Source organism: Phoenix dactylifera, chromosome 6, assembly GCF_051530095.1.
Source record: "Phoenix dactylifera cultivar Ajwa chromosome 6, Ajwa_hap1_PhDact_Kaust_v1.1, whole genome shotgun sequence".
NCBI classification, from domain to species: domain Eukaryota; kingdom Viridiplantae; phylum Streptophyta; class Magnoliopsida; order Arecales; family Arecaceae; genus Phoenix; species Phoenix dactylifera.
Genome location: NC_143195.1, coordinates 30,814,658 through 30,838,979, shown reverse-complemented (window position 1 = coordinate 30,838,979; position 24,322 = coordinate 30,814,658). Strand labels below are relative to the sequence as shown.

Genomic DNA, 24,322 nt, shown 5'->3' with positions numbered 1-24,322 from the left:
TTTAGCTTAACATTGATCAATCATCATGACCCATAATACCCTTACTAAAGCATATCTCTTTTTCAATTCATGCTGCGATCGTATGATTTTTTATCTTTTGATGCGGTAGTCCCAACTTGATTAATGGCCCTGCTTGTGGACACCTTACACAGACAAATGAACTTCTTTCCCCATCGACCAAGATAGATGCTGAGAGAGGTGAATTTGTTCGAGTTTCCTAACATTGTCGACAATGGTCTCTATCTTGTTTGGCTTTTCAACCAGCAACTGATAGCATAAAACAACGAAGAGCTGCTTTATTACACCAAGTGTGTTTGTACTTTGTCAAACCTAAAGACGATTATATATATGCCTCATGCTTCTGATAGATTTTAATTAAAAGGCATTAAAGACGCCATACAACCACAAACTGATTCAGCAGGGGCCAAGGTCAAGGCCAAAATGACATCAATGATAGCATTTAAACTAAAGCCATCTCAATTTTTTTATCATGCCTCAATGAAAGTCAGTGATGACCGAAAAGAGATCTGCTATCCATCCAGGGTCAACTCCACCTGCAATTTGTTACTTAGACGTTAAAACAGGCAATCACGAAAAGATTCCTTCCTTTTACTTAAAACTTTTTCCAAGCAGCACATACAGGGAGCTTTTTTATTTCCTGAAAAGCTCTACATCTACAAGGCCTTCCGTGACTTTACAAGAGAAGATATAACCAAATAGAGAAATTGTATATTATTGCTATTCTTGTAGGATTCTTCTTGCCCCCTGGTTTCTTCTCCGCTGCCTCCATTATGAAGCCTGTCCCTGATAGAGCACAAACAAAAATCAGAAGCAAATCTAATGAAATCGCATACTCGTTTCCATAGCATATTTCTTAAAGAAAACAGGGAGAACATCCTATAATTGTACGTGTGTTGTTGCACTTACAATGGATTTTTTGCAGTGAAGAATTGCATCATAGATTGAGCTATCAGCATTTCCACGGCGCCATTCTATGCTTGATAAAGCAGTGGTCATCCTTGGAGAATCTCCTACTGAACCCCTGCATGTCCTTACCGACTTTGGAGAAGCTAAGCTCAGCCCCTTCACCTTCTTATACAACGGCATGAGAAAGGACAAGTACTTCCATAAAATTTTCTTCGGAGATTTCGTACAATTCTTGAAGAAAGGTGACTTAAACTTGCCACTTGTTGAAGCAACACTCTTGGATGAACACGAACTCATCGAAATTGGTGTGCTCTGTGCTGAATGGAAGAGGGGCGAAGAGTTTGAAGAAACAGACCTACTTGGAACTGCGTAGAAGCGCCGCGGCTGGAATCGGTTGCTCCGAGAGAGCAGTGCTTTCGATGAGTCCAGCGATTTAGATCTGCTAAAATTGGAGCCTAAAGACTCTTGTCCTACTTCACTCTGAGGTGGTGGGGTGTTGAGGTAGAGTGGAAGAAGGTGGCCATTGGAAATGAACTGGTCTGCATGGGCTGAGACCGGAGATTGGGTGCTCGGGAAATTGAAATTGAAGTCATGGGCATCACTTGTCCAACGCATTGAAAAGAAATCAGGATCCATTTCGATGAAGGAGCTGCCATCAAAGGAGTGGCGAAAGCTGCTACTAAGGGATTCAATGGATGGCTTGATGCTTATCAACCACCCATTAGAGAAACTATCACCAAAGAGCTGCTGAGAGGAATCCATGAGCCTGCAACACTGAAGGTTGGGAGCTTAGGAAGGCTATGGGGATGATGAGGAATAAGAGGGGAGGTAAGAAATTGCCTGATGAATGAGCACAAGAATAAATGCATCATAGAACTAGTTGATTTATTAAATGACCATGATGCCCCTGTTCTTTCGTATTAATGTTGAAATCAAATGTTATTTTGCTTCTGAACTGAAAAGCTTCTTTTTTTAAATTGTTCTTAGGAAATGTTTCCTAAACAAGACCTGTTTGAGTTTACTTTGCTTCAGTGCTTTTTTTTTGGGGGCCAGCTTGTCTGCCAATGATTCCCAAAAATCATCTGGGGGAGGTCTCCTTGAGGCCTTGAACTGTAAAGACCTTAAGCTAAGAGTCTTCAAGCGTAGTCATTTGGTATCTGTGTGGATTGAACAAGAAAACAAACATGGGGATTTCAATTCTGTCATTATACTCCACAACAGTCCATGAAAAGCTTATACTAAAACTATGACCTCTCTTTGTACAAGATTCAGGATTATTTGTCTAAAGTATGCTAGCTAAACAATGACTTCTTCGAGGGCTAATGTTTTGGGTGGGTGAGATAAAGTTGGATCAATGTGTTTATCATGGGTCCTAACCACTTGACCAGAAGGAATGAAAACCACCAATGCATATTATTACTACAATCTTGGGAGATGATCTGCATTAAAAGACAATGTCGGATACTAATCATAAGCTAATTAAGACTGCTGTGGTACAAAAGCGTATTTACAATATTTGCATGCCCTTAATCATAGGCAGGTAATCAAAATAATTCCAAGGTGAAAGACAACATGCCATTTCTTTTATTATAGATGTTAAATAGGACAAGCAGTGAACCAAAATTATTAGATAGTTTTGTAGGTCCTGAAATATTTTATGATTAGTTAATTTGGCGCAAACATAAGGGACGACAAAGGCCCAGATTCCTCTATTTCTTTCATTCCCTTTTCCTGAACAGGTGGACAGGTTGGAGTTAAATAATTCATTGTTAATATTCATGCTGTCTGAATACGCTTCTACTAATGAAAGATCCAAGCTTTGATTTATAAATATCATCTCAAGGCATGGTTTAGGCCTCCTTGAGTCATTTTATTTAAGCAGTTTGTTCCTTTCACAAGCATCCCAGTACGATGGTGCGAAATGTAGCAGGTAGAACATTGCGGACAGCACGCGTATTGAGGATGTCAGTTTGCGAACAACTTAAAATACATGCTGCATGGCAAGTTGTATCATGCGTGCCAATTGTATATTAATAGTATTCACTATGATAGGAACGTGACACGGAACATAAAGAAACTTTAAAAAGGAAACTCGGCGTACGAAAGTGGCGACTCCATGGGCCAATGGATAAGGCGCTGGTCTACGGAACCAGAGATTCTGGGTTCGATCCCCAGTGGGAGTCGTTCTGCTGTTCCTTTCTCATAATTACTTCTGCTGAAGGCAGGCTTTATCGGGACGCTCTTTTTTTTCCTATTTTTTAAAGCACCGAAATAGACGGACTGTTTTTTTTTTTTTAGCGTCCTTGTGTGTCCCATTAGTTTATCTGTCTCTAAAAAAAAAAAAAAATCTATTTACACATAAACAATTAAAATCCAGTTCAGGAAATCTTTGATTTCTATTTACAATTGATTTCTCCCTCTTCTATCTGACAGTATCAACTAAGCTTGACTATTGGTTATCAGCATTTTTGAGTTGGATTGATTTTTCATGTTGGGTGCAAAAAAAAAAAAAAGACCTTTAATCTGTATAAAATTAATGATAATTTGAAAATTCCTTTCTAATTATCTGAAGGAATGTAAAATTCTTTGATAGCACGTTACTAAACATGTATAAGGGATGCATGTTTAAATCCCATCTACAAACTCTAGTAGGGTTATCAGTGCACAAACTCAAACTCATCATAGAATGGAAGGTAAGGAACGAAACATCAGGCATGCATGCGTAACGTAGATGGGAATAACTTAAAATATTCCCTAATAGATGGGCGCAGGTTTTATCTCGAAGAAAATTTGCTTATTCTCACTGATGGCTCTCTGGAACTTAATGGGAGAATACAAAGTATATATTAAGCTGCTTCGCAGACGAGACTACTCTGATGATTGACCTCATCAGAAAGGAAACAGTTTATTTGAATTGGCATAAAGTTTCAGCCATGTAGCTCGAAGTATATCAAGACGAAAAAAAAATCACAAGAGAAAACTGCAGGCGATCAACTAATAAGAATGAGTACTCGCAGACAAGTTTAGAAGGAAATAGTTGGTCAAGCAACGCAGAAGGAAGGTGGCATTCCCATCATATAATCACATTTCTAAAATAAAATTAACGAATTCTACTCTTTTAACTGCATCTACAGAAGTTAAACTAAAATGATTGGCAGGTGCGAACGTAACTTGAATGATAGCTTTCAAACAACAAGAGTTTGTAATTGATCATACGATGAGGGATGACCAATTAAGTGACAGGAGGTTATAAAACTGAAACAACATCAGATAACAAATTTAGACACGACTAGGATAGACCTGACTGCACGCCTTAAAAGGTTCTAATTCAGCAGCTAATAGTGGCAAGAGGGAGAAAAGAATACCTTCTTTGTAAGTAAATCATCACCAAAGGGAAGGCAACCATCCTTGTTAGTCAACACCAATAGGAAGGCGACCATCCTGTGCTTGCATCAATAGATAAACATGGATTATCATTAGGATTTCAAGACTTCAGCAACCAATTAGATCGATGCCTTCAACTAACTTCCCATCTTGATACTAAACTATTATCATGTCTTAATCAGCTTGTACTAATCAAACCATATTCTCCCCTAACATTACTGACTAGGTCACCTCTCTTATTTCTAAACATGAAACATTAGACTCTGATTTTCCAAAGTCCTACCCACCTGTTTGGTGATATCAGCCATGGGAAACATCCGACAAGCTGACAATCAAAGTTACAAACAAAGCCCTTTCAGATTTCAACAAGCATATGACACCGATAACAAGATTTTAATTGAAAATAACATTGACACTCCCAGAAAGACAACATGAAGAGTTGCCCATTTATAGATTTCAGAACAACTAAATACAAATTCAACTATGCTGTTCAAGCTTTTCACCGAACATCATGTGACAACGCAAAAATGAGCAGCAGAGAATTAATTAATTAAGTTGTAATTTGCAAAACATGAAATGATTCTATAGGAAGCTTGTATGTGTATATATTAATGTGAATATTAATGTGAGAAAGTTGGAGCCACCACAACTCATAAAAGAAGTAACTACAACACAGAATTTTTCCGCATCTCATTACAGCCCTCCAAATGTTTACCATGCAGAGAATAAAAAGACCAGATTACAGATCAAAAGGGACAATGGATATATTGTGGGCATCTGAATTGAGCATATCGGAGATGCTGATGTCCAGGTGGGCGCGTGGCACATCTAAGAAGGACCAATGGATATAATAACATGAAAGGAAGCTAACAAATTGCTCTGACAGGGTACAAGATAGATAAATATAGCTTCAAACACATAACAAGTACAATGAATAACACAAATTGTCTCTAATAAGGAGAGTGGCAAGGATCTGGCAAGGAATTTGAAAGTGATATATGGACAACAGACTTAACAAAACTGAATGGAAACAAGGAAGCCTATTGCCGACCCCAAAATTGATCAGGTATTGCTGATGATAAGCAAACAAAAGAAAAGTGGACTATTTGCCTCTCATGATGATTATTATTTTTTTACAATGAAATAAATGGCACAGATCCCATCAAGTCCTAAAATAATAGCATGAAATGAGTAATATATAAAGGCCCCTTTTGAACCACCTTTTAAACGTAGGACAGCACCAATGATTAATTTCTTACATGCATTCAACATCACCATCTGAAGATAACTACAGGCAAAATTACTATTGACCTCAGTCTCTTTAATCAAATCATACATTCATCAAAACAGTCATTATTGTTTTATAAGCACATTGGTTATACTATAAATTGAATATAAAGAAAGCACACTTCAGTAGAGATGCCATTGATGGCAATACTGTCACCAGCACAGAAAATCCAAAGGGACCAGCAAACATGTCAGGCATCAAGCAGGTTATAAACAAAACCTGAACTTTTGAACTTTCAAATTTCAAATTAACAAAGAAAATTAAAAAGCATATCAGGATATGAGCTAATACCATACTAGGATTGCTAAGCACGGCCTAATTAACTTACATCAAACTAAAGTCACTTCAAAAGATGTTCATGCTTTTCAAGCACAATCCCGGACCACAAGCTATAAGACAGGAGCATTTCTAAACAAAGCTTTTTCTTCAAGCTACTGACATTGAGCTCTTCTAAACCAATCTTTTTCTCATACAAATACTTGGTTCTTTTTTCAGCACCCTGTTAGCATCTTATATCCCCTTTATGATATTTGAAGAAAACATTTTACAGAAACAGTGTGCATGACAAATGCTGGCATGATTTTAAGAAAATATTCTATCATTTTCAGGACAAACGTGATTTAATTGCTCCAGCATACTGATTTCTCGTATATCCACTTTTAAGAATATACACTTTCTAATACTAGAATAGATTATAAAGTTCTTGGAAAGATAGTCAGCAGTCCAACTCAGTGTCACTTAAGAAAATCTATATTTTTCCAGAAACAAAAAGCAGAATGCATGTGATTTAAAGACAGTCCATCACGATCAAAACAATAAAATTTGAATACTTCAATAATTGTGCGCAAATGCCAACGACATGAGAAGCATTCATGAAATCCAAAAATGGAAGCCACATAATGAACCCAAAAGGTTAAATTGAATTTAGTAATTAGGTTATTTCTTTTCTATAAACAAGTCATAAATGTTCCAAATATAAGATTTGAATGGTGGGTAGAAACTAATTTTTCTTGTATGCAATTCGATATAAGGAAAAGAGGTCACTTTGCAATATCCGCAGGATGCACTCTGGATGAGTTTAGTTCCATTTACCAAGATTTGAAAATGTGCTACAGCACATATTACAATATCATGAATATCTAAAAATGCCAAGCAGAAAGGATGGTCTTCCAGTCGGGAAGACTTTTCAACTCACAGAAAAATAAGATGAGGTTCACTATTCAACAGCAAACACAAAGCCAAGACTTGTTTGCTTTTAAGTCAATATTTTTTCAGTTGCCATGTTTCGTTTAATTTTCTACCACTATGCCATCAGATATATTACCTAAGGACTTCTGTATTAGGCATTTGGATGCAGAGAGCATGAAATGATTACCCTTTTTAACACTAGAAGTTCCAGATGAACAAAATATGAAATCCTGGAACTTCTAGATATTCAGTAACATAGCATCTAAATGAAACATATAAACTAACCAGATATTTTAGCATGCTGCAATAGCATTTTCAAATGATAGAATCAATTCAATTACCACTGACAGTTAATTACTAAACCTGAAAAAATATTAAAGCAGCATGAAAAGAAAATTTCCTGTGCTCTCTGATTACTATCTGAAGCAGTGATCTACAATGCTTTTCAGGATCCTACCACTCAGCCTAAGCTCATGAAAAGATTCAATCAATCAGCAGATGTTAACCACCATATATGGCAATCATATATTAATCAATTCCTGCAAAGTTCACTGAGATTCCTTGGAACATGGGAGCCTTTCATTCTCATGCCAATCGAATTTATAATCAAAAAGGATTATAATTTTTTAATTTGATTACAACTTGATATGATAAAATCTAAAGGGCATCACAATACATGAGGCTCTTGCTACTATAGAGTCTGGAAAGGGTCAAATGTGCATAGCCTTACATACCGAGAGGCTGTTTTCATATTTCGAAACCATGATACACATGTCACAAGGGAGCAACCTTACCGTTGTGCCAAGATGTGCCCTCTTAAAATGATAAAATTCACACTCAATGATATACTTACATGTCATTACAGTTTCAACTGATTTTATACTCACATTCGAGGAGAAAAGAATTTCTACCATAAAGTACATAACAGACCTTTGCATGCTGAAGCAAGGTGAGGCGTGTGGACTCTCAAAGAGCAAGGTATGAACATTTTTAGCTTTTTGTAAAAGAATATGTTAAATAAAAGTTTAAAAAATTGTCCTGAAAAGAGCAAGTTAAATGATTGTTGTTGGATGGGGACTTGAATATTGTATCTGACTCTGGTACATATGGATCTTGCATTACATATTTCAGATGTCCATACATACATACATACATATAGATACACATGTATATGTGTGTGTATTATAAAGGACCTGCTTTAGAACAGTAATGCCAAGTTTAAGCATACAGAAACATATGCCACCAAAACTAGTTTGACCCTGTAGCTCAAAAAATCAACAATTTGCACTGCACAATACCCACCCTTTTCTTCTATTGGGTACAGAAACACTCAGAGGAGAATGTTTTCACCTCTGAGTAAAGGCATAAATATAAGGTACAAAGACTAAGGCTTGACACCTCATCCATGAATAGTCCAGATACCTCATCCATGAGCGTCAAGGTGTTTAGCAAGAGCCTTTGTGCATTGGAAGAGCTGAAACCCTCAAATAAGGCTCATAACAATGGAATGGCCTAAAACATGTTTTTCTTTTAACAATAATCTCTAGCCCATTCATTACTTCCATTTTCTCCTTTCCTAACCAGAACAAGCATCAGTTCTAAAAAATATTAAAAAGCAGTTATCTAACGAGTATTTATATTTCATAACAAAACAGGATAACTAAGAAAACTGACTTACCATGGTTTCACCCACATAATGTGTCTAAAGGAGCTTTCAAATTGAAAATTCTAAGTGGGGTCAATAATCCCTGGTCTGCTCAAGAAGTATGACGTGTCACCAATATATTGTAAGGCAACAATCACAATATATCACCTTCCACTGTTAAGATGAAAAAATGGCCTAGGGAACATTCTCAATCTGAACTATGCAAAGGACTTGGTCAAGCACATTTCAGTGAAAAAGATGATGATATTGCAGAAAGACACACTAGCCTTGTTTCTAATTTGTTTAATTACCAAGTTAATGAATGTTCCTATCAATTCTAGCTATGTTAAGTGTATGTGATTTCACTAGGAGTGAAAGTGAATCAGATAATATCCATCCGGATATGTTTTCATATCCAAATTTATCCAGATATGGATAGAAATTTGAGCATCCGACTAATATCCGTATTCGTATTCTTATCCAGTAAAGAAAAAAGAATATGGATATGAATAGACAACTACCCGATCTATATCTGAATATCTGATTCTATTTGTAACCCCATTTAATTTTATCTAGCTCTCATGAATTTTTAAGGAAAACAAACGACTACCTTAATATACTACTAACTTGATTTATAGTCTACTTAGTAATATCTTTGATTCTATAGTCATAAAATTTAATTATCTGAATTATATCTGTATTTATACCCATTCTTCTAATATCCGATTTAAATTTGTATCCGTTTAAAATAAATATAAATATAAATTTTTGCATCTGACTAACATCTGTATCCGTATTTGTACTCGTCAAATAAAATAAATATGGATATGGATATACTAGTATTTGATCCGTATCCGATCCGATTTCAGCCTTAGATTTCACATCACATGACAGTAGCTCATAACTGAGCCTTAACTCTACAAACATCTGTCTTAAGCTTGCTGACATAATTCATTAAGTTGTTAGAAATGTGATTGTTCGAATTATGATCATGTCAAACTATTAGAAGGAACCTAAATAGAATATTGGAGACTGGCTGCTGGCTCTCATACTATAGATTAAAATATTCAAGCAACCAAAGACACTGAAGGACTAACAGTTCTGAAATAAAATAGAACAATGACAGCAAATAACATCAGCTACCAAGCTTAATTAGCTCACTTGGCATCCAGAAGCCAGCATAACAGTATGCTTGAAATCCACAAAAGTCTGATAACTTAGATACAGCATAAAAAGGAAGAATGCTAGAAAGACTTGAAAAGAGATTATCAAAAGCAAAGATAAATGATACCACCTACATAAAGGAAAATAGCTTATAATACTCATACAAATAATTTAAGCGCTTCATACAAGCTTCGTGGTAGATATTCCACAATCCACACTGAAACGATTGAAATTATATTTTACAAAATCCTTATCCTAGCCTTCAAAAGTAAACTAATTTACTTGACACCACTGGATTTCCGTTAGCTGATTTACCACCTGAAACATCTGTAGGCAAGGGCAACCATGTCACGGTGTTCCTTGTCTCAGCCCGCCACTTCAGCAACAACACAAATCCAATCATCAACAAGCTCATAAAACCAAGTCCACATACAATCGAACTAAGAAATGCTCTGAAGCCTCTTCTTGCCGGACTCTCCAGAACCAAAATAATCGGAGACTCTCCATCGAGACTGCCCATTGTATTGTTAATTTTCATAATTTCTAACCCATTTAGCAATCCATTTATCCACAAATGGTTGCTCTGCTTAGAAGGACCGATGCTTACACTTAAAAGCTGCTCCAAGCTATCTACGCCAGCTACAAAGTCTACGTAATAGGGTGAAGCCAGGAAACCGGTGGCCATCGAGAGATCAAAATCTTCATAGGCCAAATACCCATTGACATAAACATTGAAATATAACTCATAGAGAGCTCGACTAGCAATATCGCAGAAATGCATCCGGATAAGGTACTTGTAACCAGACCTCACTGCGAAAACCCATGTCATGTTAGAATTGGAATCCGAAACATTCGCACCATCCACTGCTCTGGCAGTGTTGTACACATTATCGGGAGCTACTTCGCGACTCGCCGCACCCTCGCGGTACATAATCCTTCCACTGAAAGCCACAGTTTTGGACACAGAATCCGAATTCCTGAAACCGGCATCGGGAACCCAAGTCCTCCAAAGAGTATCGTTAAAAGGTGTGACCTTTGGGCCTCCAACGTTGAGCCGGTAGAGCGTTTCCATCGCCTGCCTCGAGAGGCCATCAAATTTTTCAATTCGATCAGGATTTACTAACCTCGCGGTGTCGCCGATGAGATCCCCAGGAGCCGAGACGACCTCAATTGCATTGACGAAGGCAAAGGAGGATCTTCGAGCAGGGGCGAACGAGATCACGAGCTTCTCGGCGTCCACCCAGACGAGATATTCCTTCAATTGAGGAAAGGAGGTGCCGAAATCGGTCAAGAGAACGAAGCCGGAAGCCGAAACGTGAAAGAGGGCGGAGGAGAGGTTGAAATCCCGGGAGGAGAACGGGTAGAAATGAAGGCGGATTATATGGGTACCCTTCTGTTTGATCTGGAACTCGTAGGAGGAGGGGCGGGTGAAGACCCTAGCCGTCCGGGAGAGAGGGGAGGAGGCCGGCGATGCGTCCGGCGCCGCCAAGACCGAGATCTTGGAGCCCGAGGAGCGGAGGAGGGCAGCGGAGTCGGGCAGGAAGACGCGGCGGTCGTCGAGGGTGGAGGCGGAGGCCGATCCGCAGGCGATGAGGTGGTTGTCGGGGGGAGAGAAGCGGGCTGAGGAAAGGGCGAAGACTCGAGAGAAGAGGATGCAAAAGAAGAGGAAGAGAGGGATTCGGGGATTCCCCATGGGAATGGATCAAGAGACGGGGTGTCGAGACTCGGGGATCGAGGAATTGTTCAAGTGGAGCTCTGAAGAAGGGGGCAGAGAGAGAGAGAGAAAGAGAGATGGGGGGAGGACTTAAGAGGAGCTGTGGGATGGGTCCTGGGGTACGGTTGTAACGCGCCGAGAGAGAGGGGTGGACGAAGGGAGGAGGAAGAATAGTTCTACGCGCAGCGAATGGAGATGAGGTGGGCCAGGCTCACACGTCGTGGTCGCGACGCGGCACGACTCGTGGCTACCCGCGGTGTTCTGACTTGAGCTTGGTTGGGCCGACAGAGCTGGCTGGCAGATGCCACCATCATATAATCGCGCTGGATGCCAGTAGGGCCGGCCCGGCGGTCGCCTAAGGCTCCGGGCCAATAAAAGGCCCTGGAAGATGAAGAGAGAGAGAGAGAGGGAGGGAGGGTCTGACCGTGACCAAAAGGAAGCAAAGGCCCCATATCGAGTCTTCCCCCTTGATGGAAGGGAGGTGGAGAGTTTCTTGGCCTGCAGAGGGGAAATTTAGGAAGTTGGGGACGGTAGTTTTGTTTTGGATGGAGAGAGAGAGAGAGAGAGAGAGGAGGGATTTGGTTGGCTTGATACACGTCTGAAGCCACTCTTATCTTTCATCCCTTCTCTTGTTTGGTTTTGGTCTTGGTTTTCCTTCCCTCACAATACTCCTGATCCAGCTGGGCCATCAGGAAGAAAGGGGGATTGGAAATGGACTACTTGGAGGGTGGAGATTCTTTTAATTTTCTCCTCTCGGTTTCTTCTTCCCTCTTGGGTGGTAGAGAGAGAAGGAGGGAGGGGGTTGAATGGCTGTGTGCTGTGATGTTGCGGTTGCTGCTTGGGTACTCACTTGAAGGGGAGATGGAGGGATGGGACGTTTATTAATTAGATGGAGTCAATTTTCCATAATGCCCCTACTTTCTCTTATAGAGAAGCTTCTTTCTAGACAAATTCTTTTCTTTACCTTGACCATAAAATGCCATGGGATGACCTTTTCCTATTCCGCTCTTGCTTGACATGATAAACAATATTGCCAAGCATTATCTCAGTTATTTAATCAGTTTTATGACTTTTTTTTAGGATAATTACTTTGCTGCACTTCCATTCAAAAATAATATTAAATTAAAAAAATTTCTTGCCTATCTTTATTAGATTCATGTATCTTTGTTGAAATAGTATACTTGATAGCTATCCATTTTCATATCATTTTTTTAAATATTTTATATTTATTAAAAAAATTTATTATTAAAAAAAAGGCCTCATTCATTGGATTCGCCTTAGGCCCCCAAATGTATTGGGCCACCCCTGGATGCCAGTCCAGATTTTTTCGTTCTGGTTCCCGAGCAAGCTTTTAATTTTTACAGACAATTCTCACTAACCAACGGTTATTAGTGATTAGGATTACGATAACTCGAACTGGGCAGGCCATGTACTAACTTTGGGTTATGATTTACATCAATAGCAAAATTATAATTATTATTTTTCTTACTAGTTTTTTACGTTGTCCCTGTCCCTGAAAAGGATGATGGTGGACGGCGAGCTGGATATTCGTTCACTTTTAATGCCAGTCGTTCACTCATTTGCCATTACCCTAACCTGCTTCAGCATGGCTCGATGCAGGGAAATAGATGAAGACCTAAAGGAGTAAATTTAGCTGGGTGAATATTGAGTTCTAATTTGATGGTGCCCACTAACTCAATTGTTAAAGTCACTGGGTACTGATATGAATGACCTAGTTTTGGATCTCGCCCTCATCCTTGTTCTCACAAAAATATATATATATATATATCCAATGGGCTGACTCAGACCCGTTCACTTGGGACCGCAATGACAAATGCCTCGAATTATCGAAGCATGTGCACAAAGGGCTAACATCAGAATGCCACAATAAAGAAGTCAAGACGATGTTTATTAAAGTTTTGACCCAATATCCAATCACGTAAGTCTCTGTTATATACCAGAAGAGAATTGTTGACATAGATTAAGTCTAGTAGTAAAGATTCCATCATCCTAATATTTGTAGAGGTGAATAGGTGGGACGATAGTTTAGATGATTGCTGCTAATTAAATAATGCATGGACTTCCAAAAGACATTAATTTGTTGGACATGTGAGCAGATAGCAGAATATCAAAGATAGGTGACGGAACTTTATATCACGCAGGTTTAAGGTAGGTGAAATTGAGACGTATCCAATGCCATTACCACCAAATGATGTTCAAAATTTGACGGCAAGCACCGTGCTTAAGTTTTCCCATTTATGGCGCTGCGTTAAATTTTCTTTCTAGTTGGTGGAACCTTCTGATTCTGTGAATCTGTTTAGTGCCGTGTTTGTTCCTTTTAAGACAGATTAAATGAAACGAAAGACTAGGCTAAATTTCAGCCAAACTATAAGGAATGTGATTTAGACCAAACATGATCGAAGAATTTTTTGCTGCAGTGTAGAGCAGTAGACGAACCAACCATCTGCTGGATGGCCCTTTTATTTTACTATAAGTAAAACAAGATAAAACAGAACAGAACTTCCTGACGCTTGGCTGAAGGCTGCTCAGACTCTCAAATTTATAGGCAGGCAGCCATGACTTTGGGTCATGTTTGTATCTTTCGTGTGAAAGAAAGATTTGTCATCCTTTGCACGAGTTCACGGTTAATCTTCATCTGCCTGCATTGAGACTTGGGTAGATAGATGAATGATAAAGTTTGGAGTGCTTTATAAACTATGCAGTGGACAATCGAATGGCAGTTCCTTGCAAAAAACAACCTAATGCTGGATGACAAACCAGAAATCCCAAAAACCATGCCGCAACTAATAAGCCGGAAACAAAATAGAGAACTCATCGCAGGTATCACCATCGTCCTCATGGTTGATCCAATCTTTGTAACATCACCTTATTCCTTATGTTGCAAAAGCACCTTAAAGAGTTGTAAGGGAACTATAAAGATTGAACTTCTGAAGTTTATTAAATTATTAATGCCAGGAGAAGGCACTCATATTCCAATGCAGGTAATTAACCGCAACTGCCATTCTCAATTTCGTCAGCAATTTTATTTGGATGAGTAATTATGGCCATACTACAAGGACCAACTAAACTTGCACAGCCGAGTTCTGAAATCATTAGGAGATACTTGATAGGAAATACGAGGGATGCACTACATCCTTACTGTCGTACAATCATAGAATTTCACTGATATTCTTCTACATTATAATGATATAACTAATAAATTGCCCTTAGAAATCTGTTAAGAAAAGTCTACGGACTATACCACTCTCTTTTCAAAGCACACAATAGTTTGTAATTTCTTTCTAATCACTTATCAAAATGAAAAACTAGGCAGCCTTATATAGGCATTACAATGCAAAATGAAAACGTAAATCTACTTAACTCTATAAAAAAAACTGACTACCCATTACCACATAATTAAGCAGCCCATTATCACATAATTATTGACTACCCATTACCACACATTGACTACCAATTACCACATAATTAGGTAGCCCATTACCACACAATTATTGACTATCCATTACCACACAATTTTTGACTACTCATTACCACACATTGACTACCCATTACCACATAATTAGGCAGCCCATTACCACACAATTATTGACTACCCATTACCACACATTGACTACCCATTACCAAACATTTTGATTTATTGTAACTTCCAACATGTCCCCTCAAATCAAAACGTTCTCAATCCGAGCATTTTTGTTAGCCTTCTAAAGGATTCAATCGGCAACGGCTTAGTTAAAATATCTGCTACTTGCTCCATGGTATGACAATACTCCAGCTCCATGGTTTTCTGCTTTACATGGTCTGAGAAAATGAAACTGTGTATCTATGTGTTTGCTCCTCCCATGATGTACCGGGTTCTTTGCAAGTTGCATAGCTGATTTGTTATCCACCAATATCATAGTTGGTTCTTCTTGTGGATGATCCGGCTCTTTTAATATATTCTTCAACCAAATTGCTTCACAAACTGTAGATGTAGCCGCCACGTATTCTGCTTCACATGAAGATAAGACCATAACTCCTTGCTTCTTTAAGGTCCATGAAAATGTAGTTGACCCAAGATAGAAAACATAGCATGTGGTGCTTTTCCTCTCATCTTGGTCACCTCTCCAATCACTATCCGAATAGCCCACTAACTCTGCAGCTTCACCATAAGCATAGAATAAACCCAGGTTAAGTGAGCCTTTAATATACCTTAGAATCCTCTTCGCAGCTAGCCAATAAGACTCCTTCGGTGTCTCCATATAGCGACTCACAAATCCAACTCCATAAACGATATCTGGCCTTGTGATCGTCAAATACCTCAAGCTACCAACTAGACTCTTGAAGAGAGTCGAGTCCACGAAACCTCCATTTCCTTCTCTAGATAGCTTCATTCCTGTGGCTATTGGGGTGTTTACTAGGTTTACTCATATTGAATTTCTCCAAGATCTCCTTCATGTACTTCTTTTGGGATATAAAGATCCCATCTTGCTGCTGCTTCACTTCGATGCTAAGGAAGTCGGACATCAACCCATTGTCCGTCATCTCAAATTCATTGAACATGGACATCTTGAACTCTGCAAACATCTCAGCACTATTATCTGTGTATAGCAAGTCATCAACATAAAGGCAAATTATTAGAAATTCACCTTGATGGTTTCTTTTCATGTAGACGGCATGCTCATAGGGACATCTGGTGAAGCCATTTTGATGAAGATATTCATCGATCCGTGCGTTCCGGACTCGTGATGCTTGCTTTAAGCCATACAAGGCTTTCTTCAGACGGTAAACTTTGTTCTCTTACCCTTTCACCAGAAAACCTTCTGGTTGTTGCACATACACCTCTTTCTTGAGTATGCCATTGAGGAATGCTGACTTGACATCAAGGTAATATATCTTCCACCTTTGATGAGCTGCAAGTAAAATCAATAATCTTACCGTATCTGGGAGAACACCTTGCTTGCAGTTATATCCGAGCAGACTTCTCTCATCCCTGCCATCGAACGACCTTCATCAATTGATATCCTAGTTGAAGGCGCCCATCCGACTGCCGTCACCGGAAACTGCGACTCCACATTACCACTGTCCTCGTAAGGCTCCCTCTTCAGCTCTGTTTCCTGAAGCTGGAGAGCATACTCCAAGTTCCACAGCACATCCGCCATGGTCGGCCTATCAACAGCATACTCTGCAAGGCACTTCCCCGCTGTCTCGCCAAACTTGCTCAGAGAATTGACATTGATCTTCCCCACAAGCCTCGGGTCAATGATTTTCTCCAGCTGGCCTCTTTGCTTCCACTGCAGAGCCCACTCTGCCAGGTTGACCTGCTCACTTGAGAGTGTCTGGTCGATCACTGGCCTCGCGCACAGCACCTCAAGGAGCACCATTCCGAAGGAGTAAACATCAGACTTATCAGTGAGCAAGAAGAAGTGTAGAGTTGTTACCCTCATTATTTGTTGCTTCGGTGAGATTGGTTTGCTCTTCGGTTTTGTGCCAGCAATCTGATGCATAGTGCCCAAACTTACGAGAGTTGTAGCAGTGAACATTCTTGTTATTTCCACGCCCAGGTGTGAATCTTCCCCGATTGCCTCATCCTCGGCCTTTGAAGCTTTGGGCCTCCACTTGATTTTGAGTGGTTCGTTGTTAGAGACCACGTCCCCTGCCTCTACCACGACTACGGCCTCTACCATATGAGCCTCGATCACTGTCAACTTTGACTCTAGTATTTGTTCCAAAGCTGGGGAGATAGTTTTCTTTTGCATGCGTTGTTCATGAACTTGGAGAGATCCCAAGAGCTCCTCAATTGAGATCTCCTCCAAATTCATCGACTTCTCAATCGCCGCCACCACGTGCTTGAACTTTGATGAGAGGGATCGGAGCAACTTCTCTATCACTTGGACATCTTCTATCTTTTCTCTATTTCTTCTCATATTATTCCCGATTAATACTAATCGTAATAATAGTCAGAAATAGTTTCTTCGTCTTTTATTTGAGCGGCTTCAAAATCGCCCCTCAGAGTTTGGAGGCGAATTCGCTTCACCCATTCGACTTTTTTTAGATTGTAGTAAGGATATCTCATGCTTCCTTGCTCGTCGTTGCTTCGGCAACTCTCTCGAAAGTAGACTCGTCCAACCCTTGATAAAGTAGGAAACGAGCCTTGCTATCCTTCTTTCTCTACTCTCTAAGAGCCTTCTTCTCCTCCGTGGTATACATGGCTTCTACTAGCGGTGTGGGTTCCATGAACCCATCAATGATTAGCTCCCACAAATCTTGAGAACCAAATAAGGCTCTCATTTGGATTGACCAACTCTCATAGTTATCTTTTGATAACTTTAATACTTGAGGATTGACAGGATTAGTGGTGGAGGCCATGAGGAGAAGAAAAGGTGAGAAAATAGATCTAAGTGGCTCTGATACCAATATTAAGAAAAGTCTACTGACTATACCACTCTCTTTTCAAAGTACACAATAGTTTGTAATTTCTTTCTAATCACTTATCAAAATGAAAAACTAGGCGGCCTTATATAGGCATTACAATGCAAAATGAAAACGTAAATCTACTTAACTCTAAAAAAAACCCGACTACTCATTACCACATAATTAGGCAGCCCATTACCACAACTACTCATTACCACACATTGACTACCCATTACCACATAATTAGCCAGCCTATTACCACACAATTATTGACTACCCATTACCACACATTTTGATTTGTTGTAACTTCCAACAAAATCAATCCCGTTCATCTGCCTTCATCAACAATTATCTGGGAGAACACCTTGCTTGCAGTTGTGTCCGAGCAGACTTCTCTCATCCCTGCCATCGAACGACCTTCATCAATTGATATCCTAGTTGAAGGCGCCCATCCGACTGCTGCCACCGGAAACTGCGACTCCACATTACCACTGTCCTCGTAAGGCTCCCTCTTCAGCTCTGTTTCCTGAAGCTGGAGAGCATACTCCAAGTTCCACAGCACATCCGCCATGGTCGGCCTATCAACAGCATACTCTGCAAGGCACTTCTCCGCTGTCTCGCCAAACTTGCTCAGAGAATTCACATTGATCTTCCCCACAAGCCTCGGGTCAATGATCTTCTCCAGCTGGCCTCTTTGCTTCCACTGCAGTGCCCACTCTGCCAGGTTGATCTGCTCACTTGAGAGTGTCTGGTCGATCACTGGCCTCGCGCACAGCACCTCAAGGAGCACCATTCCGAAGGAGTAAACATCAGACTTATCAGTGAGTTTCAGGGCCTTGAAGTACTCCGGATCTAGATATCCAAAGGTGCCCTTGACCTTGGTGGAAACATGGGTTTCCCCGTAAGAAGGCCCCCACCTCGAGAGCCCGAAGTCCGATACTTTGGCCAAGTACTTGTCTCCGAGCAGAATGTTGGTGGACTTGATATCACGGTGTATGATGTTATGCGAGTAGCCCGTATGGAGGTAGTTGAGGCCCCTGGCGGCGTCGATGCATATCTGCAGCCTCTGCTTCCAGGAAAGGCATGGCAAGTCGGAGCCATGCAAGTAATTCCGGAGAGGCCCCTTCTCCATGTACTCATAGACCAAGATCATTTCCGACTGCTCCTCGCAGTAACCAATCAGTGAGACAAGATGGCGTTGGCGAATTTGTGACAGGAGAAGGATCTCTCTCTGGAACTCTGGATAGCCTTGCCCTGACAGACGCGTTCCTCGCTTCACTGCAACTCTGGTGCCATCGCTGAGAACTCCCCGATAGACCTTCCCAAACCCGCCTGTGCCGATCACGAGCTTGTCGTCAAAGTCGTTGGTCCCCACTTTGATCTCAATAAAGCTTATATGAAGAGACATTTTGAAGTGGGGCGAGGCACTGGGTGCTGTTCTTGCAGTAAACTGGCTCGAGAGCTCAACAAAATTGGCACCGTCGGTCCTGTATGGTGCCCGCAAAAATGGGGTTTCCGCTGGCTTTGTCACACTCTTCGAGCAACATCTCTTACATACAAGCACCAAGACAGCGATCGCTGAAGCAATCAGAAAAACACCACCAACAATGGTTGAAATCAGAATGGCAACATGAATCTTCTTGGTTTGGCTATTGCCTGAGTCAGGGTTGATGCTTCGGTCGAGGCTGCCGGGGTTCACCTTCATGATCTCCAGCCCGTTCAGGATAGCATTAGCCATCGTCGGGCTGCTCTTGCTCGAACGGCCAATGCTAACATTGATGAGCTGCCGCGAGGTTGGAACGTCCAAGGTGAAGTCCAGAAAGAAAGCTTCCGCAGGCTGACCTACTCTATCAGCTGGATGGAGATCTTGGTATGCAAATTGGTCGCCGATATAAACGTCGAAGTAGAGGTCAGTATAGATCTTCGAAACGAAATCACAGAAATGCATTCGGATCAAGTAACTGTAGCTTGGAGTTACAGGGAAGCTCCAGGTTATGTTGAAGTTGGGGTTGGAGTTCGTTATGTTCATGGTTCGGGCAGTGTCGTAGACGTTCGCCGGTGCGATTACAGGATCTACGACCGCCGCGTATTTGATGTTCTGGGGGCTCGTGCTGTTCTCCAGCGAAAAGTCCTTGTCTGTGAAGAGGTACTCGTCGTCGGGAACCCAGGTCCTCCAAAGGGTGTCATTGGCCGGGGTCACCTTTTGGCCTCCCACGTTGATCCTGTGGACTATCTCCAGTGCCTGGTGGGCTAATTGGTTGATACTCCGGCTGGAAGGTACTGGGTCGGGATCTGTGCTGTTGCTGATGAGGTTGGTGGGTGCCGGGAAAACTTCAATCGCGTTGACGAAGGCTAAAGAAGATGCACTGGAATTAGAATGGGGAATGAAGGTGATGGCGAGCTCGGCGGTGTCCACCCAGAGAAGGTACTCCTTGATGACGGGAGTATGGGTGTATGGGACGGAGAAGCCGAGGAGGAGGAAGCGGTCGAGGGCGGCGACGTCAAAACGAGCAGTGGCGAGGTCATGGTTTTGGTCGGCGAAGGAGAAGAAGTGGAGACGGAGGACATGTGTACCCTGGGAGTCGAGCTTGAATCGGTAAGTGGAGCGCTCGGTGAAGGCCCTGGCGGTGGCGTAGAGAAGGGAGGAGTTGGGGTTGGAGAGGGGGATTGAGTTGGACTTGGGGGTGAAGAAGTCGGAGTCAGGAATGAAGTTGCGAGCGGGATTGTCGGTGGTGAGGGGAATCATGGAGGTCGAGCCGCAGGCGAGGAAGTAGGGATTGGTAGGGGTGAAGACGGAGGAGGATAAGTGGAAGGAGGATAAGTAGAAAATAGTAATTGCGAGCAGCAGCTCCATCTCCGAATGGCGTGTGGAGAGGTGCAGCTGATGCTCCGGGACATTGAGATAGCACCAGGGAAAAGAAGAGGGGGATTCCCCTCTTGACGGGGTAGACTTAGTCAAGAGGGCGAGCTGTCAGCGACGACCGGAGACATTGACCTGTGTTGGGACGTTCTCAATGTTTGATGTGACGGGGCTGCATGTTTCGCATGAACGCGCGAATCCACAGTTGGATCATCAACTGCACGGCGCTCCGAACTCCGTCATCCATCCGCCTGCACATAGCTCAAACCGACCAGGGGATGATCCAACGGCAGATTCGCGCGAAGGCAGGTGAATCCTTCATTCGCGCGAAAGATTCAACCCTGGCCAGAAAAATGTTATCCGGTGTGGAAATTTGGTGGTGCGGTTTGGTCTTATAAATATCAACTCAGGCATAAGGTTGAAATTGAGTTTGGATTGATGCAGGTTTTGATAACCCATAATCTTATCATACTGGCCTTTCTTCAAAATATTATCAATCTTTGTAACACATAGATGGGACATTTTTTTTGTTTTGTTTTTGTTAGAGAATAGATATTATATGTTGCTATAATGGGAAAGAACATAATTAACGTGCTAAGCAGTTTGCTTGGGGAGAAGAGGACATGGAGAAAGATGCCAGCCACCGCTACGTATCCTCTTTATGCTCTATGGAGGTCAGGTTTCTCCTTCAATGTCATTTTTTGGTGAAACCTTCTCCAGTGTCATTGAAAAAACTCTATCCTCAAAAAAGACTCCACTGCAGTGCGAGCGGATTCAGGATGAGAATCAGCGGGGCGATGGCCACCTAATGCTTAGAGATATCCACATGATGACGAGATTGTGGCCCAGACCACACTCGGATGTGTGCAAGCTAAGTAGCCTGTCTTTCTTGGGAGTTTCTTTTCTGAAAAAATAAGTAGTATTGTATAAAGATAGTGGAATTATACCACTATTTAGGATTGACCAGTAACCTCTCCTTTGAGGGGGAGGTGGGGTGGTGGAGGGGTGCCAACCAGGCACGCCAACGGCTGTTCGCAGGCTGTGGCTGTATAATCCTAGTGAGGGAATTCTGAGAGCTGGTGATGTTAATATTGGGCTCTATCTCCCGTCACTGGACATAGGATTGGGGTCAAAAGAAGTAGTTTTACACCACTTCGGACAAGCTTAGGCAACGACCTTGTCGAGTGCACTGTAAAAGTTGCTCCCAGCATTTAAGAATTCTTAGTCTTCATTAACCACAAAAAAAAAAAAAATTATTTCCACAGCCACTTCTGAAAGTATCGGCGGATGCATAGACACTCTCTGGTCAAACATATTGCCGCTAAATTCTGAGCGGAAGTTGGAATACCACTCAGCTTACTCTGAGACCAAGAAAATCGAATCGAATGAGATAACTGATGTGAGAAAGAATTGGTTGCCTTCCAAGATAATTTACGAGGAGTCCACTTGCCAAAATTTTTTGGTGTGGAACCCTTTGATGATACGGCAACCATATAAAAAGAAGAAATCTTGTAGAGTAGAGTTTCGAATGAGCTTACCTGAAGAGCCACCTCTTTATATAGGGGAGTGTACTAATATGTTATTTGATTTTGGTACAACGTGCTTTAATTGCAACATAACAGTTAGTTGCACATTTATAATATAGAAACCGTCTTGTGTAAGCTGCACGCAGCAATAATTATGTTGATCGTGCATTGACTGTAGTATTGCCATAACTGCCGGTCATTATTACCACGAATATAGTACTTTTTGATTGTTACCAAAATTGTCCACCTCGACTAATACCAAGACCAAGAAGGTCGGTTTAATTCGAGGTGAGATGCCTAATATTTTTTCTATCAGAATATATTTTGACTTTGTTTCAAAAAATAATTGCGGTTTCTTAGATTAGAGTGGCAAATTGATAACTTCGGTCTTCTTTTTTATCTTTATCTTTTGTCCAAAAAAATTTCGTAATGTCAACATCAGTTATTGCCAAATAGTTTAGAAATATTATTTTTATTAGAATAGAAATAATAGTTATTATTAATCAAATCATCTTTTGATCTGATTTTTCAGAAATACAATAATAAATGCTATAGCAAGCCCTCATAGAGTCATAGTACTTATAAGAAAGAAAAGGAAGACTATAATAATAATAATAAAATACATATTATTTGGTGATGATATTCTTGAAAAAATAAAATATTATTTTTCTTCACTGTATTAAAAATACAAGTTCTGAATTTCCGAAAAATCTTTGTGTTAGGCAAATAATAAGTTTTACTAATTACATTCTAGCAATAAATTAAAAAAAATAAATCTTGGCTTTCAATAAAATAAGGAAAAATTTAAGAGAGCCCATTACAAAGACATAAGAAAATGATCATACCAAAAAAATTGGGATAAAATTAAATAAAAAGAATCAAAAATACCAACTGTAGACAAACAGAGAAGATATAATAAAATATTTTTAGATCCTACTAAAAAAAATCTCTCTCTTTGTTATTCCCTCACTATCATTGTTTAAAAATAAATAAGAAATAAAATTTTATTACAAATAAACGGAGAACATATTCGACTATAGATAGATAAGGGAATATATATTTACAATATCTATGAGAGTGCATAAATATAGATAAAAGTACAAAAAGTTCTTAAAAAAATCTAATTATTTTAATTTTATATATTATAACTTAAAATTTTATATTATTCTTTTGCAATATGTATTGCGGGTGGTTGGACAATAGTAAGCCTAAACGAAAAATTAAATTTTAAGTAAAAAACAAGGTATACAATACTACACCAAATCGGACGGTATGGAGTCTACCGTACTAGTTCGGTACCGGTACATGGTACAGAAGGTGTATTGATATAAAGGTCTGCTGGGATAAATGAGCATGATGCCAGTCACCACCATGACTTGCATCCTTCAGTTTTAATGCCAGTCGTTCACTCATTTGCCATTATCCTAATCTGCTCTAGCATGGCTCAATGCAGGAAAAAGATGAGGACCTAAAGGAGTAAAATTACCTGGCTGAATATTGAGTTCTAAATTGATGGTGCCCACTAACTCAATTGTTAAAGTCACTGGAAATTGATATGAATGACCTAGCTTTGGATCTCGCCCTCACCCTATTTTGGCCAGGCTCTTTTTCTCCATCCTTGTTATAAAAAAAAAAGGCGTATATTAATTTGTTGGACATGTGAGCAGATAGCAGAATATCAAAGATAGGAGACGGAACTTTATATTATGCAGGTTTAAGGTAGGTGGAATTGAGACGTACATGACCACCAAATGATGTTCACTTTGACGGCAAGCACCGTGCTTAAGTTTTCCCATTTATGGCGCTGCGTTAAATTTTCTTTCTAGTTGGTGGAACCTTCTGATTCTGTGAATCTGTTTACTGCCGTGTTTTTTCCTTTTAAGACAGATTAAATGAAACGAAAGACTAGGCTAAATTTCAGCCAAACTATAAGGAATGTGATTTAGACCAAACATGATCGAAGAATTTTTTGCTGCAGTGTAGAACAGTAGACGAACCAACCATCTGCTGGACGGCCCTTTTATTTTACTATAAGTAAAACAAGATAAAACAGAACAGAACTTCCTGACGCTTGGCTGAAGGCTGCTCAGACTCTCAAATTTATAGGCAGGCAGCCATGACTTCTGGGTCATGTTTGTATCTTTCGTGTGAAAGAAAGATTTGCCATCCTTTGCACGAGTTCACGGTTAATCTTCATCTGCCTGCATTGAGACCT

General features: G+C 40.5%; 3 protein-coding genes and 1 pseudogene across 5 annotated transcripts; all 4 read right to left on the bottom strand.

The window, feature by feature from the left end:
* Nucleotides 1-588: 588 nt before the first annotated feature.
* LOC103720091 (putative membrane-associated kinase regulator 6) lies at nt 589-9,581 on the bottom strand. 2 transcript variants are annotated; one of them, XM_088723625.1, is made up of 3 exons: nt 4,293-9,581; nt 928-1,701; nt 589-804 (listed from the first exon to the last, which is right to left on the bottom strand). In XM_088723625.1, exons 1-3 carry the CDS (start codon nt 4,365-4,367, stop codon nt 790-792), a joined length of 864 nt encoding a protein of 287 aa, XP_088579751.1. In that variant the 5' UTR covers nt 4,368-9,581; the 3' UTR covers nt 589-789. The 2 variants fall into 2 exon arrangements, with proteins under 2 accessions (XP_088579751.1, XP_088579752.1); XM_088723626.1 differs by having other exon boundaries at nt 928-1,693.
* Nucleotides 9,582-9,731: 150 nt separating this feature from the next.
* On the bottom strand, nt 9,732-12,126 carry LOC103720086 (receptor-like kinase). Its single transcript, XM_008809621.5, has one exon. It carries the CDS (start codon nt 11,287-11,289, stop codon nt 9,859-9,861), a length of 1,431 nt encoding a protein of 476 aa, XP_008807843.3. The 5' UTR covers nt 11,290-12,126; the 3' UTR covers nt 9,732-9,858.
* A 2,930-nt stretch (nt 12,127-15,056) lies between these two features.
* LOC148703215 (secreted RxLR effector protein 161-like) lies at nt 15,057-15,569 on the bottom strand. Its single transcript, XM_088723325.1, has one exon. The coding sequence runs from the start codon at nt 15,567-15,569 to the stop codon at nt 15,057-15,059; it is 513 nt and encodes a 170-aa protein (XP_088579451.1).
* A 2,157-nt stretch (nt 15,570-17,726) lies between these two features.
* On the bottom strand, nt 17,727-20,649 carry LOC148703214 (putative receptor-like protein kinase At5g24010 pseudogene; annotated as a pseudogene). Its single transcript, XR_015988047.1, has one exon. The product of XR_015988047.1 is annotated as a putative receptor-like protein kinase At5g24010 pseudogene (transcript).
* Nucleotides 20,650-24,322: the final 3,673 nt, after the last annotated feature.

Bases quoted from the DNA above. Each gene is read 5' to 3' on its own strand.
- LOC103720091 (XM_088723625.1), bottom strand. From the start codon at position 4,367: ATGGTCGCCTTCCTATTGGTGTTGACTAACAAGGATGGTTGCCTTCCC. The intron at 1,702-4,292 runs GTATTCTTTTCT...CCCAACCTTCAG, and splicing joins ATGATTTACTTACAAAGAAG to TGTTGCAGGCTCATGGATTC.
- LOC103720086 (XM_008809621.5), bottom strand. From the start codon at position 11,289: ATGGGGAATCCCCGAATCCCTCTCTTCCTCTTCTTTTGCATCCTCTTC.
- LOC148703215 (XM_088723325.1), bottom strand. From the start codon at position 15,569: ATGGAGACACCGAAGGAGTCTTATTGGCTAGCTGCGAAGAGGATTCTA.